The 17,980-nt window shown below is 50.1% G+C and overlaps 1 protein-coding gene and 1 pseudogene across 6 annotated transcripts in view; one reads left to right on the plus strand and one right to left on the minus strand.

The window, feature by feature from the left end:
* Positions 1-17,980, plus strand: part of TACC2 (transforming acidic coiled-coil containing protein 2) — a 203,079-nt gene that overhangs the window by 22,121 nt on the left and 162,978 nt on the right. For all 6 annotated transcript variants that reach the window (XM_032311894.1, XM_032311897.1, XM_032311895.1 and 3 more), the window contains exons 3-4: positions 1,874-1,933; positions 16,651-16,760. In XM_032311894.1, the coding sequence (XP_032167785.1) occupies positions 1,874-1,933; positions 16,651-16,760 (170 nt within the window). The remainder of the gene's footprint in view (positions 1-1,873; positions 1,934-16,650; positions 16,761-17,980) is intronic.
* LOC116573841 lies at positions 15,720-15,805 on the minus strand (annotated as a pseudogene).

The following is a 17,980-nucleotide window of genomic DNA, read 5'->3' on the forward strand; positions in this document are numbered from 1 at the left end:
CTTGGGGCGGTGGCTGAACTTCTTGAATCCGAGATGAATGTCTCTCTGAATACAGGCAAATTAAAGTGGCTTACATGTTTTCTTCATGTTTACTAAATGGCACTGTCTAGAATTGAAGGCTGGTTTACTCAGGAGAGACTCAGAGAGATGGAATTGCAAGGTCAAATAAAGGGCATTTTCAAAACTCTTGTTATTGAACTAAATCCAGATCTCTCTATATCTACGTACAAAGTACTTTCCAGAAAGATGATGCAAATTTATATTTTTCTCACTAGGGTACAAGAGGGTTCAAATCTTACTATATCCTTGCAAGCAATGAATATAGTTCAGTATTTCAGATCTTTACTTCTCAATTCCTGCTAGACCCCAACCTGTCCCACCTCCCCAGTTCCCTCCGGGAGCAGACAGGAGCTGTCTTCCTGCCATTGCGAATCTTCACAACTGCAGCCTCATTCACACATGGCCCAGTGGGGCAGGACGGCATTACCTCTAGGACTCCAGGGTCAGGTCAAGATTTGCCTTCCACAGAGAAACAAGGGGGAGGAAGCACAAGCACATGCAGCCACAGGACTGGGGCTCCCCCAGGGGGCCGGCGTTCCCGACTCAACTTTCCACTGTCTCCCAAACATCCACTGTCACCCCACATTCCTCAAACCTGAACTCAGCTCCCCTTCCCCATCCTTTTCTCCTCCTGTGTCCCCCACTCCCCAAAACCATGATCATCTACCCTACCATCCAATACAGGAATCTGGGGGTCACCTCTGACTCCACTCACTCCCAATCTCCCCATTTAATAAGTAGCTCTATGATTTGTAACTAATAAATGAATGGCCTGGCCATTTAGCCTTTCAAGTTTCTATGTAATTAGGATAATTAGGACTTTTTTTTTTTCAGTTGTGAGACCCAGAAAGCTATCTCCAATCACCATAAGCAGAGAAGGCTTATTTGGCCTATAGAATTAGGAAGTCCCAAGAGAGGGTTTCTCCTCAGCAGTCCCTGACTGCTGAGGTTCAGAAGATGACACTGGAGCTCTGTCTTCTTTGGCTCTTGCTCTGCTCTCCTCCTGGGTGATGCCTGGGTGCTGGGAGAAACAAAACAGAACAAAACAAAATTTTAAAACCCCACTGGCTGTTCCAGGCATCCAGACTTCCTCCCGTTAATGGTCCAGCCTGGCGATCAGCACACCCCGAGTATGGTGTAGCCCTAATGGGGTCACGTGCCCCATCTGGAACCGGTCACTGCGCCACCGGATGTGGACACTGATTGGCCAGCCTGAGTCATGCAGTGGAAAGGTGGGGCCCAGGAGGGTGACGGCCCAATCCCTGTCAGAGCACTTTCTCAAAAGATGGACATGTAGCACATACCCCAGATGTAGTTTTCTTCCTAACAGTTTTTTTTTTCCCTCCCCACCCCCACCGCACACCCTATGACCCCACACCTGGATCAGGGCAGGCTGCCCCAAACCAGTTTCTCTGCCTCCACCGCATCCATGCCCCCAGGCCTCGCCCAGAGCTCATCCTCTACAGAGATGCACATGGAGGTCGCAATATTCTGCTTACACACATGAACTCAAACAAGGAAAGACAGGGGTCTGGAGGACCCGTCTGTCCAGAGATGGAAGACTGGGCACCAAGGACCAGCCACGTCATCAGATCAAAGGATGTGGACAGGCCTGCCCAGGGCCCACCCTTGCCATCTTCCTACACCCTCAGGCTGCATGTGCCTTTCCCTCTGGTGACTAATGTCCCCTGGTAGCCGTGGGCAGGGAGTGCAGCCAGCAGGAATAGAAACCAGCCAAGGCTGTCCCTCTGGTGCCATAGGGGTTTTCTGTTCGCTGTGGCCCCTCCTAACGGCAAGACTCCTTTGCTTTCAGCAAGAGAACTCCAACTTGCCTGATGTTGTCCTGTGGCCTCCGAAGCCCGAGCCTGTGCAGGTACCAGGGCGTGTGCTGTGCGTGTCTGCTTCTCGGCCCCTTCCCAGCACCTCGGGGTTTGCACACCTTGTGTGTGGTGTGTTCCTTTAAGTTCTTAGGTTTTCTCCGCCTTCTCCCATTGCCTCCTTTCAGCTACCTCCACGGACTTGTAAAACACAGCAGAATCTGTAGTCGATGTTTAGATTTTGTAAGGTAACATTTTGGTGGGCCTGCGTGAGAGGTGGCCCAGCTGCTAGGCTGCGAGAAGCTCAACAAAGCTCACGTTCTCGATGTCATGCAGACGCTGGGAGCCCGCACTAACCTTCCACGCTCCTGGGCTTTGCTCTCCCTTGCCCCGGCGTGAGGCTTTGTATGGGACAGTGACTCGTGGCCCCGTCTTCCCCTTGGTGGACAGAACTGATGTGTCGCAAGAAAAGATCGCATTCGCAATCAGCTGTCTGTGTCGTCAGGCCCCTGGCTGAGTCCCAGAGTTTTGGGTTTAGCTGAAGTGTTTGCCATCCCCAGGGGAGAAGGTTAAATTAGGAGCTTCGCAACCATTTTAAGGAGATTTTTCCTGGAGAGAATGTCAGGCCGCGTTGGTGTGCACTTGTGGGTGTGGTCAAGGTGTGACAGTAAAACGCAACTCGCTCTGAAATCCTGTCCCACCAGGGAGGGGTGTGAGGCGGGGGGGGGGGGGGGGGGGGGGGGGGGGGGGGTGGGGGGGGGTGGGGGGGGGTGGGTGGTGTGTTCCTGGCTTGAAGAAAAGAGCCTGGGGGCTCAGTCGGTGAAGCTTCTGACTCTTGGATTTGGCTCAGATCATATCTCAGGGTCGTGAGATCGAGCCCTGCGGAGTCTGCTTGAGATTCTCTCTCACCCTTCCCCCCCACTGCTTGCTCAAGTGCTCTCTCCCTCTTTCTCTCCCAAATAAATAAATAAAATCTTTAAAAAAAAATAAAAGAAAAGAGCTGCTCCAACCCCAAGGGTGGCTGCCTGGCAGGTCTGATCGGTGCCCCTGTTTCTCTCTATATCCTACCAGTGACGTTGCAAACTGACCTATGTGCGCCAGCAGCCAAAGACAGAGATTGGAGACAAAGAGGAACAGTCATTTTTTGTTACTTTGCCAGGCAAAGGTGGCTGCTGCGGGCTAATGCTTTCAACACTGCAGACCTGGGCCTGAGTAGCACGTTGATGGGTTTTACAGGAAAATACAGCATCTGGGCCGTTCCGGTAGGAAGGGGGCACGTGCTGCCAGCCGCAGGGGCATGTCCTCCAGGTGGTCTCCTGATGGGCGCTGGCGCAGGCTGATGGAGGGAAGATGTTAGGGTTTGACGCTGATGGCCAAGAAAGAATTCTTGAGATGTCTTTGGTGCAAAAAGGTATTTTATTAAAGCACAGGGACAGGACCCATGAGCCAAAAGAGCTGTGCTGGGGTCATGAGGAGTGGCCTATTATATACTTTCAAGTTGGGAGGACAGCCCAAGTCCCTTAGGAATTTTGGAAGCAAGGTTTCCAGGACCTTGAGGGGCCAGCTATTGTTGGGAAAAGGTCACTTATTACTGTTTAATAAAACCCACATCATGAGACCCTTCAGGCGTATATCGGTGGGCCATATGCTTGGGGGATGATGACAACATGTATCTTGGGGGTTTAGAGATAAAGGAAGTTTCCAAAAGAATTTTTATGTGTTAAAGTTGGCTTACAGGATCCTGGGTCTGGCGGCGGGGTGGGGGGGAGGGGGCTAGGAATGCCTTTTTCCCTGAGTGAAGTGTCAACATGGAGGCAGTTGGGTCCCTAGAGGAAGGTCCCTCTTGCCTGTTTCAAGGACTTGTCAATTCTGCCTTTGTTTCCCATATCAGCACCACTCGAGTCTCACTACGGAGCATACACTGAGTTTGCCAGATGTCAGTGTCTGATACTGAGTTCCTGAAACAAAAGGTTCTGTAGAAACTGTTCTACTGGGGTAAAATATACCTACTATGAAATGTACAATGGCAGCCATTTTTCCGTGTCCAGGGGGTGGGTCAGCGGTGTGAAGCTCCTTCATATTGTACAGCCATCGCCACCGTCCATCTCCAGAAAGTTTTCGTGAAACTTTTGAAATTTTGTACATATTAGCCAATATCGCCACATTCCCCTCTTGACTCCCAGCCCTCGGCGGCCACCAGGCTACTTTCTATCCCTATAAATCTGATGCCACTTGGTACCTCACCCAAGTGGAGTCACTTTTGTGACTGGTCTCTTTCCCTTAACACAATGCCTTCAAGGTTCATCCTCGTTGCGCCCTGTGTGGGGATTTCCTTCCTCTTTAGGGCTGAATAGTACTCCATGATCTAGAGCCCACGTTTCCTTCATCGGTTCCTCTGCTGATGGACATGTGGGGTGCTGCCACCATTCAGCTAGCATGAATAATGCTGCTAGGAACGTGGCTGTGCAAATATGTGTGACTCTACTTCTTTGCAGTCGATATCCAAAAGTGGAATTTGCTGGGTCATAAATGAATTCTATGTTTCATTTTCAGAAAACCACCAGACTTTTCCACAACGGCAGCACCATTTTACTTTCCTGTCAACAATGCACAAGGGTTCTGATTTTTCCACATCCTTGCCAACTCTTGCTTTTGTTTTGTTTTGTTGGTTTTATAAGAGCCATCCCAGTGGGTGTGAAGCGGTGTCTCCTTGGGATTAGAGCCTATTTTTAATCAGAGGAGCCCTCTCTGCAGACCTGATGTGCCCAGAAGGAGACAGCCACATAAAGTTCTGGGAAAAGGAACATTCTGGAAAAGGGAATAGCCTGTGTGACATGTCTGGGAAGGATAAGCTTGTTGTGTTTCGAGATCAGCAAAGAAAGCCAGTGTGGCTGGAGGAGAGTGGGTGAGAGATTATGTCAAGAGTGAGGTGAGGAGCGTGGGTGGGGGTGAACCTTGTAGGTCATTATCAGCTTTCCAACTGGGATGCGAAGCCACCAGTGGGTTTTGAGCAGAGGAGTGACATGAGCTGACTTGAGATTTGATTTTTTTACTTTCTATTTTATTAGTTGTATTTTTTAGAGAGAAGCATGCGTGCAACTGGGGGGGAGGGGTTTGCCGGAAAGAGAGGGAGAGAGAGAATCCTAAGCAGACTCTAGAGCCTGACAAGGGGCTCGATCTCACAAACCCCAGATTATGATCCAAACTGAAACCAAGAGTCAGATGCTTAACCTCCTGAGCCACCCAGTTGCCCTGGTTTGAGATTTTAAGAAGAGCTTTGCAGTTGCTATGTAGAGAATGTTCTTTATGGGGCAGAGGGCAGAAATGGAGGAGGGGCCCTAGTTAGGAGGTCATTTAGAAGTCAGAGACGTGGATGGTGATGGCTTGGAATGAGGCGGCAGGGAAGGGGGTCCCGGGATTGGGGATATATTTTGAAGGCAGAGAGGGTGGGCTCGATGGTGATGGAATTTGGGAGTGGGAAAAAGAGCAGAATCAGGGTTGAGCCCTAGATATTTGGTCTGAGCTGCTGAGCAGATAGAAACATCCTTTCCCGAGATCAGGAGAATTGGAGGAGGGGCAGGTGTAGGGAGAAGCGGGGGAATCCAGTGTTCTGGTCTGGCCATCACAGCTGAATGCCTTTAGGACACTCCAGTGAAATAGGCATTTGGCTGTGGTACGTGGGGCGCATGTGGAGTCTCGAGCATGGGTGTTTGCAGCTGGTCGAGAACACCTGGGGAGCGAGTGAGGACGGGAGAAGGGACTCGGAACTAATCCCCTGAGATGTCCTTTAATGTTTAGGGGTGAGCCTCAGGGTGGGGGGCAGTTTGTGAAGGAGCGGTAGCAGAAGACGTAGGAAAATGAGGGACCTGGGAGATCTGTGGAAGAGAGGGTCAAGAGAAGGCAGAGGCATCAGAGGTTCCGGAGAAATCAAGGAGCAGACACCTGCCCACTGACTTGGCAACGTGACGGCCATCGGTGCGAGGGAAAGCTCATATTGCCCTCCAACCCTTGATCAGCATTTCCAGTGGAATGACAGGGGTGCAGTTTGGCTGGGGGAGGCCTGAAGAGGGAATTGGAGATAAGGAAGTAGAGAGAGGGGTGCAGATGATGCGGTAAGTTTTTCTAGGACAGGAAAGGGAGCGAATACTGGGACAGTAGCTAGTAGAGGGAGTTGCCTGAGGGTTTAAAGATCGAAGATCCTAGATGTCTGCCTGCTGGTGGGAATGAGGGAGAGAGGCAGAGGTCGATGGAGGACCGGCGACCGAAGGGTGTGGACGGAAGGAAGGCTGACCTTGACTGTTGAGAGGGATTGGAGCCGACCTGGGCTTACAGGAGTGGTCCCTTGCCATTGTGGATGGTGGAGACAAGACGGAAGGAGACCCACCTGGGAACTGTGAGGATGGAGGAGGGAGAGGAGGCAGCTCTCTTCTGATGGCTGATTGGGGTGCACGTGCGGCAGAGGGTGGGGGGTCCGCTGAGGCAGGGGTATACTGAGCTGCATGGGAGTTGGGGGATGGCAGGTGCCTAAGGGGAACAGACCTGCATGCAGTCACCGAGAGAAGCAGGGATAGGAGGCCTGATAAGAGGACCTCTCTTCCTAGTCTCTTGGCAGGGGGCCTGCAAACTATCTTAATGACTTTTGCTTTTGAAACTTTTTGGCAAGAGCTGATTGTTGAATTGGTGATTGACCTTTTAACCTCAACTCAAGAAGTCAAGTTTAATAACATCACAATTGTCCGGGATCTGGATTCTGCTGACCGGTCAGTTATTTCTTCTTTGATCCGCATGAACCCTATTTAAACTCTGAAATTTAGGAATATGACCTGGAATTTTCTTTTCTTCTTCTTCTTTTTTTTTCTTCTTCCTGTGCTCTGAAGAGAACAGAAGCCATTGGCAGGGAAAGTTTACACAAGCAGGCTGGACTGAGTCTATCCACTTACTGAAGTTTCCTCCTCAGGAGCAAAGGCTCTCAACCCAGACCAGCCCCTGAGGGACACCTGCTGTTGCACGCTGGGTCCTGGGTCCTCGTTGTCACTCCTGCTCCATCCCTTTGGCAACTGAGTCACGGAGGCCTCACAGCTGCTCTTGGGGAGCACAGGGCAGCCCCGTTACTAACATGCACGGCTGTGACTCACACCCAGACCCCGGGCGGCTCCTTCCTGGCAGCTCTCGTTCCTGCAGACGGGTCGGTGGGGAATGAAGAGACGGCCACGGTTCCAACCCGGGCGGGGGACGGTGGCTTGTGTGGGGGCAGCAGGCACAGGGCAGCCAGGGCTCAGCAGAGCATCTCACACTGAGCCCAGGGGAGCTTGTTCTGTCGCTGGCAGGGTCAGGGTCCTGGTGTGTGTGTCCCTCTTCGGGGTAGAGATGGCACTGTGGCAAGAGTAGCTGCATCCAGTGGCACTGCTTGGGGTTTCCTGCGTCATGACCCGCGTGGAAGGACTTAAGGTGAAATCAGAACCCCGCCTGCCTTGTCCTGGGCTGTGACAGTGAACATGACGGTGGCAGTTGTTCCTGTTCTTTCCTGAGTGGTCAGTTTGGGGGACCCTCCCCACAGAAGACCTCAGAGCTCCGAGCACGTGGATTCCAGAGCGGAAGGGCAGCCTTCCACGCACTGGCATCACCACCTCCGGGATTCCCCTTGGGATTGTCATGATTCCCGTTCACGGCTCTGACAGCATGAGGAGGAGAAAAAACACCTATTATTATTGTAATGGCCTGACTTAAAAATCTATGATCACTTAGAACACACACACACACACACCCCTCTTTTTTTTTTTTAAAGAGATTTCATTATCTGGGTGTTTCTGTATTTCAAGTCCCAGAAAAAAGTAATTCTCAGCTATAGAAACGGAGAGCAATGTCCTGAAGCAAGATGACAGGTGCAGAGCCACCTGACCTGCCCCTGGGTGTCAGCCCCAGGGAGCTGCTGTCTGGGCTCAGAGCTGACGATGAGCAGAGAAGAAACGGGACCCAGAGTGTGGAGAGCAGGTCCTCGTGCACCCTGACTGCAGCCCCGGCCACACTGAGGCAGGTCGCCCTGGTCCTGGCTCCAAGTCTGAGAGGTAGCCCGGGCTGGAGGTTTGTTCCTGAAGGCGACCTCAGCCCTGTGGCCCCGGTTGTGGAATTCCCCGGCATCCCAGAAACGGAAGAGCAGGAGGACGGGAGATCCCGTGCGAGGGGAGCTGACCCTGGGTCTGGACCACCCAGAGACGTCACTGCGCATGTCTCTGCAGGCTGAGGTTAGCTGGGGCTCAGGCTGATGGTTACTGGGTTTCATTAATAGAGAAACAGCCCCTCAGTGTGGGCATGTGTGGTTTCAAGCTACAGATGCTTGGGGCCCCAAGTTTAAATGGGGGGCAGTTTCTCTCTTTCCTGTGGGACCCAAGGAACCCAACATTCTGAGAACATTAAACTAGCCCTAGAAGAGTTGTCTTCTAATATTCCACTGGCTGTGGGTGGCCATCTGGGATGATTTAACTGCATTTAATAAGAGAAAAATGGAAGGAAGAGACAATGAACCAGTGTGAACCGCAGTTCATGACAATGGAGAGCCCCTCCCCTGTGAATCTCCCACAGTCTCTCCTAGGGACGCCCTTGCCTGAAGGCTTGTTGCTAACTCTCACTGGAACAGTTATTAAAATTAGCGAACTGGGGCCCCTGGGTGGCTCAGTGGGTTAAGCCTCTGCCTTCAGCTCAGGGCATGATCTCAGGGTCCTGGGATTGAGCCCCACATCAGGCTTTCTGCAGCGGGGACCCTGCTTCCCCAGCGCTGCCCCCCACCCGCCTGCCTCTCTGCCTACTTGTGATCTCTGTCAAATAAATAAATAAAATCTTAAAAATACATAAAAATAAAATTAGCAAACTGCTAGGTTTGGGCGGGTTGTATCTTCTGAAGAGTCGTATTAACTGCTTTAGCTCTAAGCGTGGACATAGCCCCTGGGGCTCTTAGTTAATGAGTTTTGAATCAGTTTCTTCTTTGTAATGATAATAACTAGCATCTATGAGTGTCTTCTATAGTGGAGACTTGTGTGAAGTGCTCTTCATGTATTATGTTAGTTAACCCTGGAAAGCCTGTAATTATGATCCCATTTTCCAGATACGGTAACGGAGGCATGGACCCTGAAGCCTTACAGCTAAATAAGCTGTGAAGCTCAGGTTTTGTTGTTTTTTATTTCTAAGATTTTATTTATTTATTTGACAAAGATCACAAGTAGGCAGAGAGGCAGGCAGAGAGAGAGAGGAAGCAGGCTCCCCGCTGAGCAGAGAGCCCAATGCGGGGCTCGATCCCAGGACCCTGAGATCATGACCTGAGCCGAAGGCAGAGGCTTTAACCACGAGTCACCCAGGTGCCCCTGAAGCTCGGTTTTTAACCACTGCACCTGCGACCTTATTCTTGGGTCCAGCCTCATGTCGCTCTGGCAGGGCGGTGATGGAGGAATTTGAGAGGGCAAAACACAAGGTTTATGCCTGCATTTCAGGTCGAGTTGAATAAATGTTATAGGACATGACAGGCTATCCTGACAAACCAGCTCTTTGAATGAAGAGACTCTCCACTATGTGGGGAGCTCTTTGCCGTCCTGACGAGGTGCTCCCATCAGCCACTGGGGCAGGCGGGCCGGGGAATGCGCTGCCGTTTTGCAGGCCTCTGTCTAGAAACAGGCTCCAAGAGGTGCACTGATGTGGGTTTTCTGAATGGCCCAGACTTCTTGAAATTATACTGCTTCTAAAATATTAAACCCACACAAGACATTAATATTGGGCAGTGTTTTTGAAGTCTCAAAGGTTTTCCTTTCTCCCCACTGACAGAAGATGTCAGAACATGTCAACTTGGGCATCTTGGAGGCTTCCGGGTTCTTTTAGGGTAACTCTTACCATTTTGACCCAGATGCTGTCTGGGGAGGTTAGATAGATAATGTTCACTGAATATGGGTTTCTTATTCACTCACTAGAGGATGAAGACCATGTCTTTTTTTCCCTCTAAACTTTTTATTTGGGGTTTTTCAGGTTTACAAAAATGTTGTAAAGATAATACAGAACTCCTGCTTTCTCTTCCTGCAGCTTCGTCTAAAATTAACCTCTTATATACCATGTCTTTTAAAAACTTCTGTGTCCGCTTAGAACCTGGATTCAACCCTTCCCGGACATGAGGCAGAAGCATCAAAATCCCCCTGAAACATGACTCTTGTTTTCTCTGTATTTTGAGGGACAACCCAGCTCTCTCTGACTCCAAACCTTGTTCGTTTTTCTGCCATATTTGTGTCAGAAAACATTCCATCTGGGGTAGCTGAAAATTCCAGCCTTGGGGCCTGTCCCCCATCAGCCCAACAAAGTAACTGCTAGGTAAGACTCCTGACTGGGGTGTCCTCAGCTGCCAGCGTGGGTAGGCTGCTCCAATCTTTTGTTTTCTCCTCAGAGGGGAAGAAATGTTTGGGATGACCCAGCAGAACTGGTCTGAGCCTTTGCTTCCCTGGACAGGGCAGATGGGCGGCCCAAGCTGGCCCCAGCACAGAACATGTGTTCCCCCATATTTGGCAGCCTCCGGGTTGTTTCTGAAATCCGATTCCTAGTGCCATGGGGATGACCTTTGGTCTACTTCCCAGCATTCACCTGCAGTCACACGGCTCCCAAGAAGCTTGCTCAAAGAGTGGGCGAGTTGGCAAGACACTCTGGTCATGATCTAACCATGTTTATGGGCATGACCAGTAAGCCAGAGGGAGCCCATTGCACAGGTAAGGTCAGGGGAAATTTTTTTTTTTTTTTTTTAATGGTAAGACACTTTAGCTCTTGATAAAGTATATTTTTTTAGAGCTGGAAAGTGCCTGTTGGAGGATTGCTTTAAAATAGACCCTGGGCTCTGGAGGATTCTAGAGCCAAAGAAAGGCTGTTTGTTTACTCAAGCAGTGGCAGCACAAGAAAGATTTGAAGAAGCAACTTGACAAGGCTGTTCGTCGTGGGGAGGATTGCCAATTTTTTTGTCCTGCCTGACGCTGGGAAGTGTGAGGGAAATTTTAGACACGCCTGCTGTTTTCTGGACACAGCAGAGCCCTGAGGGTCCTGAGGGCAGCAGGACGTAGCGCTGTTGCTAGGAGGGAGAAACTGGAAGGGGGACTCAGAGTCTCTGAGGGGAAATGTGGTGGAGGGGTGAGGTCTGAGGCCTCCGCGTGCTTCTCCCGGCTGGCAGAAGTGGCTATGGGACCAGATGGAAATACACTATTTTTTATTTACGTATTTATTTTAAAAGATTTTATTTAGGGCGCCTGGGTGGCTCAGTGGGTTAAAACCTCTGCCTTCATCTCAGGTCACGATCCTGGGGTCCTGGGATCAAGCCCCGCTTCGGGCTCTCTGCTCGGCGGGGAGCCTGCTTCCCTTCCTCTCTCTGCCTGCCTCTCTGCCTACTTGTCATCTCTTTCTCTGTCAAATAAATAAATAAAATCTTTTTAAAAATGATTTTATTTATTAGAGAGGGAGCGTGAGAGAGAGAAAGCATGAGCGGGTGGCGATTGGGTAGGGGCAGAGGCAGATGGAGAAGCAGACTCCCCACAGAGCAGGGAGCTTAGTGCGGACTCGATCCCAGGACCCTGAGCTCATAACCTGAGCTGAAGGCAGACGCTTAGCCAACTGAGCCACCCAGGAGCCCTGAAATGGAAATACTCAATTTTCTAAAACATCCAACACATTTTTATGAAACGCTTCTCTATGCCAGGTGCTATTTTGGGCAATGAACCTAGGCCCCTGGACCACGTTATTCATAAATGTCCCATTGTTTTAGTTACTTGGAGTGTGGCAGGAAGATGGCAGGGGTCATAGGCAACTGTTTCCACGTATGGTGAAGCCACATAAGGTAGGGTTCAAGAGCACAGGCTGGGACTGAATCCTAGGTCTGTCGCTTTCAAGCCGTGTGCCCTAGTGCAAGGGGCTTAACCTCTCTCTGCTGGTGTTCTCATCTGTGAGATAGAGTTGCAGTAAGCACTGAATGAATTTCAACAGGTAAGGCTCTTAGAAGAACAGCACTTGGCCCATGGAAATTGTTGATAGTAATAAGTTCGCTATTACTGTTACAGCAGAGGAAGTGCTAGGTTGGTGTTGGGTGGACTCTTGCTGTGCACAAAGTATTGGCTTTAAGAGGGAAGACCTGGCCAAGTCATGGAATGTTCTGGTTTTCATCTGAGAAATGGGAAACATTATTTTGCCTTCCTGTTTAGCTCACAGGGATTTTGTAAGACTCTGATCGATTTCAAAGCACTGAAAAGTGCATGTGCCATTCCTATTGATAGTACTGATGCTTTTGTTTTTTAAAAAAGTTTTTTAAAGATTTATTTATTTATTTGACAGAGAGAGAAAGGGAGAGAGCACAAGCAGGGGAAGCGGCAGGAGGAGGGAGAGAGAGAAGCAGGCTTCAAGCTGAGCAGGGAGACTGATGCAGGGCTCAATCCCAGGACCCCGGGATCATGACCTGAGCCAAAAGCAGACGCTTAACAGACTGAGCCACCCTGGTGCCCCATTTTTTTTTTTTAATTTAAAAAAATATTTATTTATTTATTTTTAGAGCGAGAGTGAGCAGGCAGAGGGAGAGGGAGAAAGAGAGAAGCAGACTCCTTGTGAAGCGTGGAGCCCGATGTAGGGCTTGATCTTATAATGCTGAGATCATGACCTGAGCTGCAATCAAGAGTTGGACTGAGCTCCCCAGGCACCCCAGTACCGGTGCATGCAGGAAACCTTCTGGCTCTGTGTTGTCGGAGAGAGATGGCATTCTTCTTGCAGATTAGCTTTCTATTAGGAGGAGGTGGTGGGACTGAAAAGGCAGAAAGGCAGATCCTTTTGTCTGCTTCAAAGATGAATCTGAGCCCTTCTTAGATTTCCTTGCCTGAGGAATGTTAACACATGGTCCCTTATCCCCTCTAGTGAGAGCAGGGCTCTGCCTCCTTACACCATCTGTTGTTTGCATCTGTCTGGGCTCTGAGACATGTCAGTGTCTTTCCAGAATTACTTAGTGTAACCTTGCATGGTATAAAGAGCAGGAGATTTATCTGTAAATTATTTGCGGAATCATTTGCTGCCGATGATGTGACTGAATGGGAAGCCTGGCTGCAGAAGGTGTTTGGAGCCAAGGCCAACGTGACATTCAGACAAGTAGGAATTGGGTTACAATTTTAAAAATTCAGGACCCTGGTATGAAAATGTCACTCACTCTGTATTGTTTTTCTTGAGCTACTGTAGTGAAAATTTTTAACTCATGTGTCCAAAGGTAGTAGTGTTATGTAGATAAAGAACATTCTAGAAGAACACTTTGGAGGTTGAACTGACAGTGATTTAAAGTTCAAATTGTCTTGATACTATCCAACAGGGATGATTGTCATTCTGGTTCACAGATCAGGGGACTGAGGTCTATAGGACAGGATGGAGTTCTCATGTCAGAGAATGGTACAGCCAGCCTGGAAGTCATGCCAGCAGGGAGGGGGTCAGTAGCCCTTCTGTTAGGTGAGGGATCAGCCCCGCTCTCTCCGCCACCTTCAACACTTCCCCACTAAAGTGTTGGAACAAAAATGCCTTTTTCCAGCACTAGGGTCCGAGAGAAATGGGTCCCTCTAGACTCCACTACTGTGTGATCTTAGCCAAAGATTTCCCCTCTGCAAGCCTCAGCTCTAAAACAGGGACATGAATAGCAGTTTACTCTTAAGGTTGTTGTGAAGTTTTAATCACATGGTTCATGGAGACCAGTAGCCCAGTGCCTGGTGTTTAGTAAGTGCTCAATAAACAGGCGCTAGTCTTACTGTCCTTTCCTCCCACATTCTGTCTCAGCAAAAGTGAATGGAGGTTCTCTAATTGTAGGACCATGTTAGCACACTAGGATGTGTGGCCCCTGAGAGCTGAGGCATCTTTGATATTTTACCTTTGGACACAACTGGGGGATCAAAGCAGCCAGCCGTTGAGATACGTGCCCTAGTCGGGGGAAACAGAACCAATGCTGGCTTGCTCTTTAAGCTCTGTGTGAAGGTCAAGGACACCACCCATCCAACAGCAGATTCAAGGTGTTAGGAAGACCCCCAAGTCCAGATTGAGCTGATGATTTGCACCCACATGTCCCATGGAAGCTCCAGAATTGGTTTCCAACAACCCCAGCCTAGAGGTTGATAGAGCTGGTGGTGGCGTTCACCCTTCCTGGGAGGACTGGGTCTCCCCTTGGGGGGGCCCTGTGTTTATACATTTGTGGTCACAGCATGGGGTGCTGTCTCCCTAGACTGAGCAACTCTAGGGAAGGGATGAAACCTCATTCATTTTTGTAGCCCCCACTTCTAGCATTGGTTCTTGTGCATGGTATGGTTTAGATGAATCTAGAGAGCATGAGCAGGGGCAGGGGAGAAGGGCAGAGGGAGAGGGAGAAGCAGCCTCCCTGCTGAGCATGGGCTCCCTCCCAGGTCTCCACGATCATGATCTGAGCTGAAGGCAGACGCTTAACCGCCTGAGCCACCCGATGAGTGTATTTTAGATAATTGAATAGATCAACACATCAATAAATACTTTCTGGAAAACTGGGTGAAATGAGGTATTTATCAGATGATTTGGCTGCATCAGGATCCGTAGTCACAACTGGTAAATTATTGGGCTTAGGAGAGGCCTTTTGTATTTCCAGCTGCTTGTTTTGTTGGGCAGGGCCGGTGGGGTCTGTCTCTGGAGCAGCGGCCCCCGAGGGGTGAGAGAAGATTTCTAGCAACAAGGATCAGTCAGACACAGCGAGCCCCGCAAAGTCCGAAGGAGCTCTTCTTGCCTGTCTCCTGGTGCCTCACCTCCACCGCCTCCCTCAAGGACAGGACCAGGGGCTCACGGAGCTCGGTTTCTCCCAAACACCTGACAAGCCATGTGCCTAGGTCTGAGCTGTAACAGATGGAGGACAGGGAAACTGTTTCTAATTCACATGAAGGTGCTGTCTGCTCACAGGCCACACACCTGCCCAGAGCGGCACCGCCTTCCAGTGTTCACGCAGGTGCGCCCCAGGCTAGGGGCTGCCCTGCCCTGTGGATTTGGATCATCTGCCAGGTTTAAGCAAGGTGAAAAGAAATGAGGCCTTGTGTTAACTGTCCCCAAAACTGTGTTCCATGGAACACTAGCTCTAGGAGATGGTGACACGTGATCCTTCTGTGGTCAAGAAACTTTGGGAAAGGGAGTTAGAATTCAATGTCATTTGACCACAGAACTTCTCAGACCCTTTCTGGCACTCCATGAATTTTGAAAACAGGGCTAGATAACCAGCACTTCTTAAACTTAGCTGACATAGAGCACTATGTCTCCTTCAAAGCTGGTCTGATCATTAATGGAATGTAATTTTTTGGGTTGCAAGTGACAGAAATCCACCTTGTACCAGAGAAGGCAAACAGGGACTTGAGATCTCAGGTAATCGTTGGTTGGAGGGGGCAGAACAGGCTGGGCCCCAGACCAAGTGGTACCAAAGCCTCCACATCACTGGGACCGCTGCCTCTCTGTCCCTCACCCAGGCTTCTCTCTGCCTGCTGGCACTAGTCTCTCTCGGCGTAGGCAGCCTTTGTCCGCAGTGTCTACAAACAGGCTGCTGGTAACGCCGCATTCTTATTTTGCAGAATCCTCACCAGATTCCTGCCCCTCTGGGTCTTTGGGGAGTCTTGTGTGCACCCCAGTGGGCAGGGCGGTGTGGCCCTGTGAAGGAGCACTGCCGGGAAGATGGGCTGAAAGACAGCCACTGCTTTGGGTTTAAAGAAGCCCTTTCCCCTTTCTGACATTTATTCTACACTTAATGTTCTTTCTTTATTTATTTATTTATTATTTATGAGCCTTACTTATTTATAATGAGCCCTATTAATTTATTTATTTATTTATGATTTTATTTATTTAATTAGCAATAATCGCACCTCGGATAAACTTCATTGGCTATGATACTACCACTGCGCGAAGCTATTATTTATTTATTTATTTAGCACAGAGAGCGAGCACAAACAAGGCGAGTGGCAGGCAGAGGGAGAAGCAGACTCCCCAGTAAGCAAGGTGCCCAAAGCAGGACTCGATCCCCGGACCTTGGGAACATGACCTGAGCCAAAGGCAGAAGCTTAGCCAACTGAGCCACCCAGGCGCCCCATTAAATGAGAACTATTTAAACTGATTTTTAAAAACCTCTCATTTTTTTCTGTCCCATGACCTGAAGTTTGGACCATCCTTTCTTGGTTTTAAAAAGTGCTTACCTGGCAGACGAGCTTAATGTGGGAGTGAAGGAAAAGAAACGGCCTCTCGGAATGGCTCGGGCCTTGGACCGGTAGGCCCAAGTTTCCAAGGGCTCATCATTTTCTTTGTTCAGTGTCTTGCCTGGGTTTCCGGCGGAATTCTGGTTTGTGGGACCGCGGGGGAGGGAGGAGGAGATGGCTTCCATCTAGGTGACACGATAAGCCAGTTCGACACTTGAAGATCTTCGAGCAGACATCTTCCCTTTCTCCAGGGAGCAGATGGCCACCACCCCCGAAGTCTGGTAGGTGTCCCCCGTGCTGGCCTTTGACTGTCACAGGCATCTTGCTCAGCTGGAGTCTCGTGCGTAACCGTGTGTCTCCTCCATCAGAGCAGTGCAGGTGCCACGCTTGCCGGGCTCCCCGCGTGCCTCCCCGGGCGGCTCGTGCCCATGCGCAGTGCTGCTCAGGCGGATGAGAAAGCAAACGAACACCGTGATGCGGCGGGTGGCCAACTGAGAAATGCTTCTGTGTCTTCAGACACTCCTATTTGACTTCTGTTCGAATTTCTCTTCCTTCCGGCTCAGAAAACTTCACCAGCTCAGAGTCCGGGGTCTGTGCAACCACCTGGGAGAGGTCAGAACGTGAAAGGGGACCCAGAGAATTCTGGAAGTGCCGGGCATGGAGACTTGCACAGGTAAGAGCCCGGGTCGGAGGACTGGCCCAGCACAACGTGTGGCTTGCTCGCTACTGGTTCAGCATTTGCTTTGGAAAATTTACTCTAAAACCTGTGACATGGTCCTCCATGGTGACATGGTCAAAGCAGTGGTTCGTAGATGGCTTTGGGATTGCCGCGACCTGCATGATGGGAGAACTAATGTTTTTCTGCCCAATGAAACTAGCAATTATGGGCTTCCGTTCATTCCAGCAATACTCCAGGTTGTTTATCTTCATTATCAGAACTTATTTAAGCCTATAAAGGCTTGAATAAAAAGATCAAGGCTACCAAAGGATGTATCAGGGGTGTCTCATGCATGGTGAGTTGGGGGAGTCTGTGTTCAGGCCTGGTAGCCAATGAGGGCACCAGAGGTCAAGACAGGATTCAAACTCTATTACTAACATGACAGGTACCTTGAGTCCCAGGGAGGCGAGTGGGTGAATTCCAGAAATTAAGAAGGCCACACTGGTGCAATGGAACAAGGCCAGTGCGGGTGTGGACCATCGGTGGGAGCCTTCCTCATTATGACCCCCCGGGAGGTCCCGATTTCCCTGCTGTGGCTATTGGCAAAAAGTCCAACAGACTCCTCCCATGTGGTGTTTGGCACCCATAGTTTTAGGGACGTTCCCAAGCAGAGGGCCAGCAGACGTGAACATTCAGTCCCCAGGACAGACTCGGGGCAAGAACACTGGAGGCAGTCAGTGATTGTGGGTTCAGTGCGTGATCTGGTTGGAAGAACCCTCCTGGGGATCCAGGAGGCTCTAATCACAGCCTTAAAGCAATAAATCAACAGGAGCTCCAAACACAAAAATGAGAAATTGAAAGGTAGACCTCGCCCCCCTCTACACATACATACACATCATAGACAATAGATAATGAGATTTTTAGGTCATGAATGCTTTGCAGTATCATGTTACCCAAGAGTTTAAGCAACATGTGTGTGTTTGGGCGGTAAACAATGGGGGACCACGGGTGGGTCAGAGCGCCCCCTAGTGGCAGGAATTCCCAGGCCTGGCGGGTATGACTCTCTGGGCCCCTCACACTAGTGCCCTCCAGAAGAGGCACTTTGAACCCCTTGGCCTGAACATTAGAATTCTTCAGGGAAATGGTGGGGCAGAGTGTTCTTTTTTGCTGAAGGCATTGCAGAATACGCCCTGACCAACACCTTTGATCCTGTTTTGTGCCCTCCTTGGCCTCGT

The sequence above is a fragment of the Mustela erminea genome, chromosome 14 (genome assembly GCF_009829155.1).
Source record: "Mustela erminea isolate mMusErm1 chromosome 14, mMusErm1.Pri, whole genome shotgun sequence".
Classification (NCBI taxonomy): domain Eukaryota; kingdom Metazoa; phylum Chordata; class Mammalia; order Carnivora; family Mustelidae; genus Mustela; species Mustela erminea.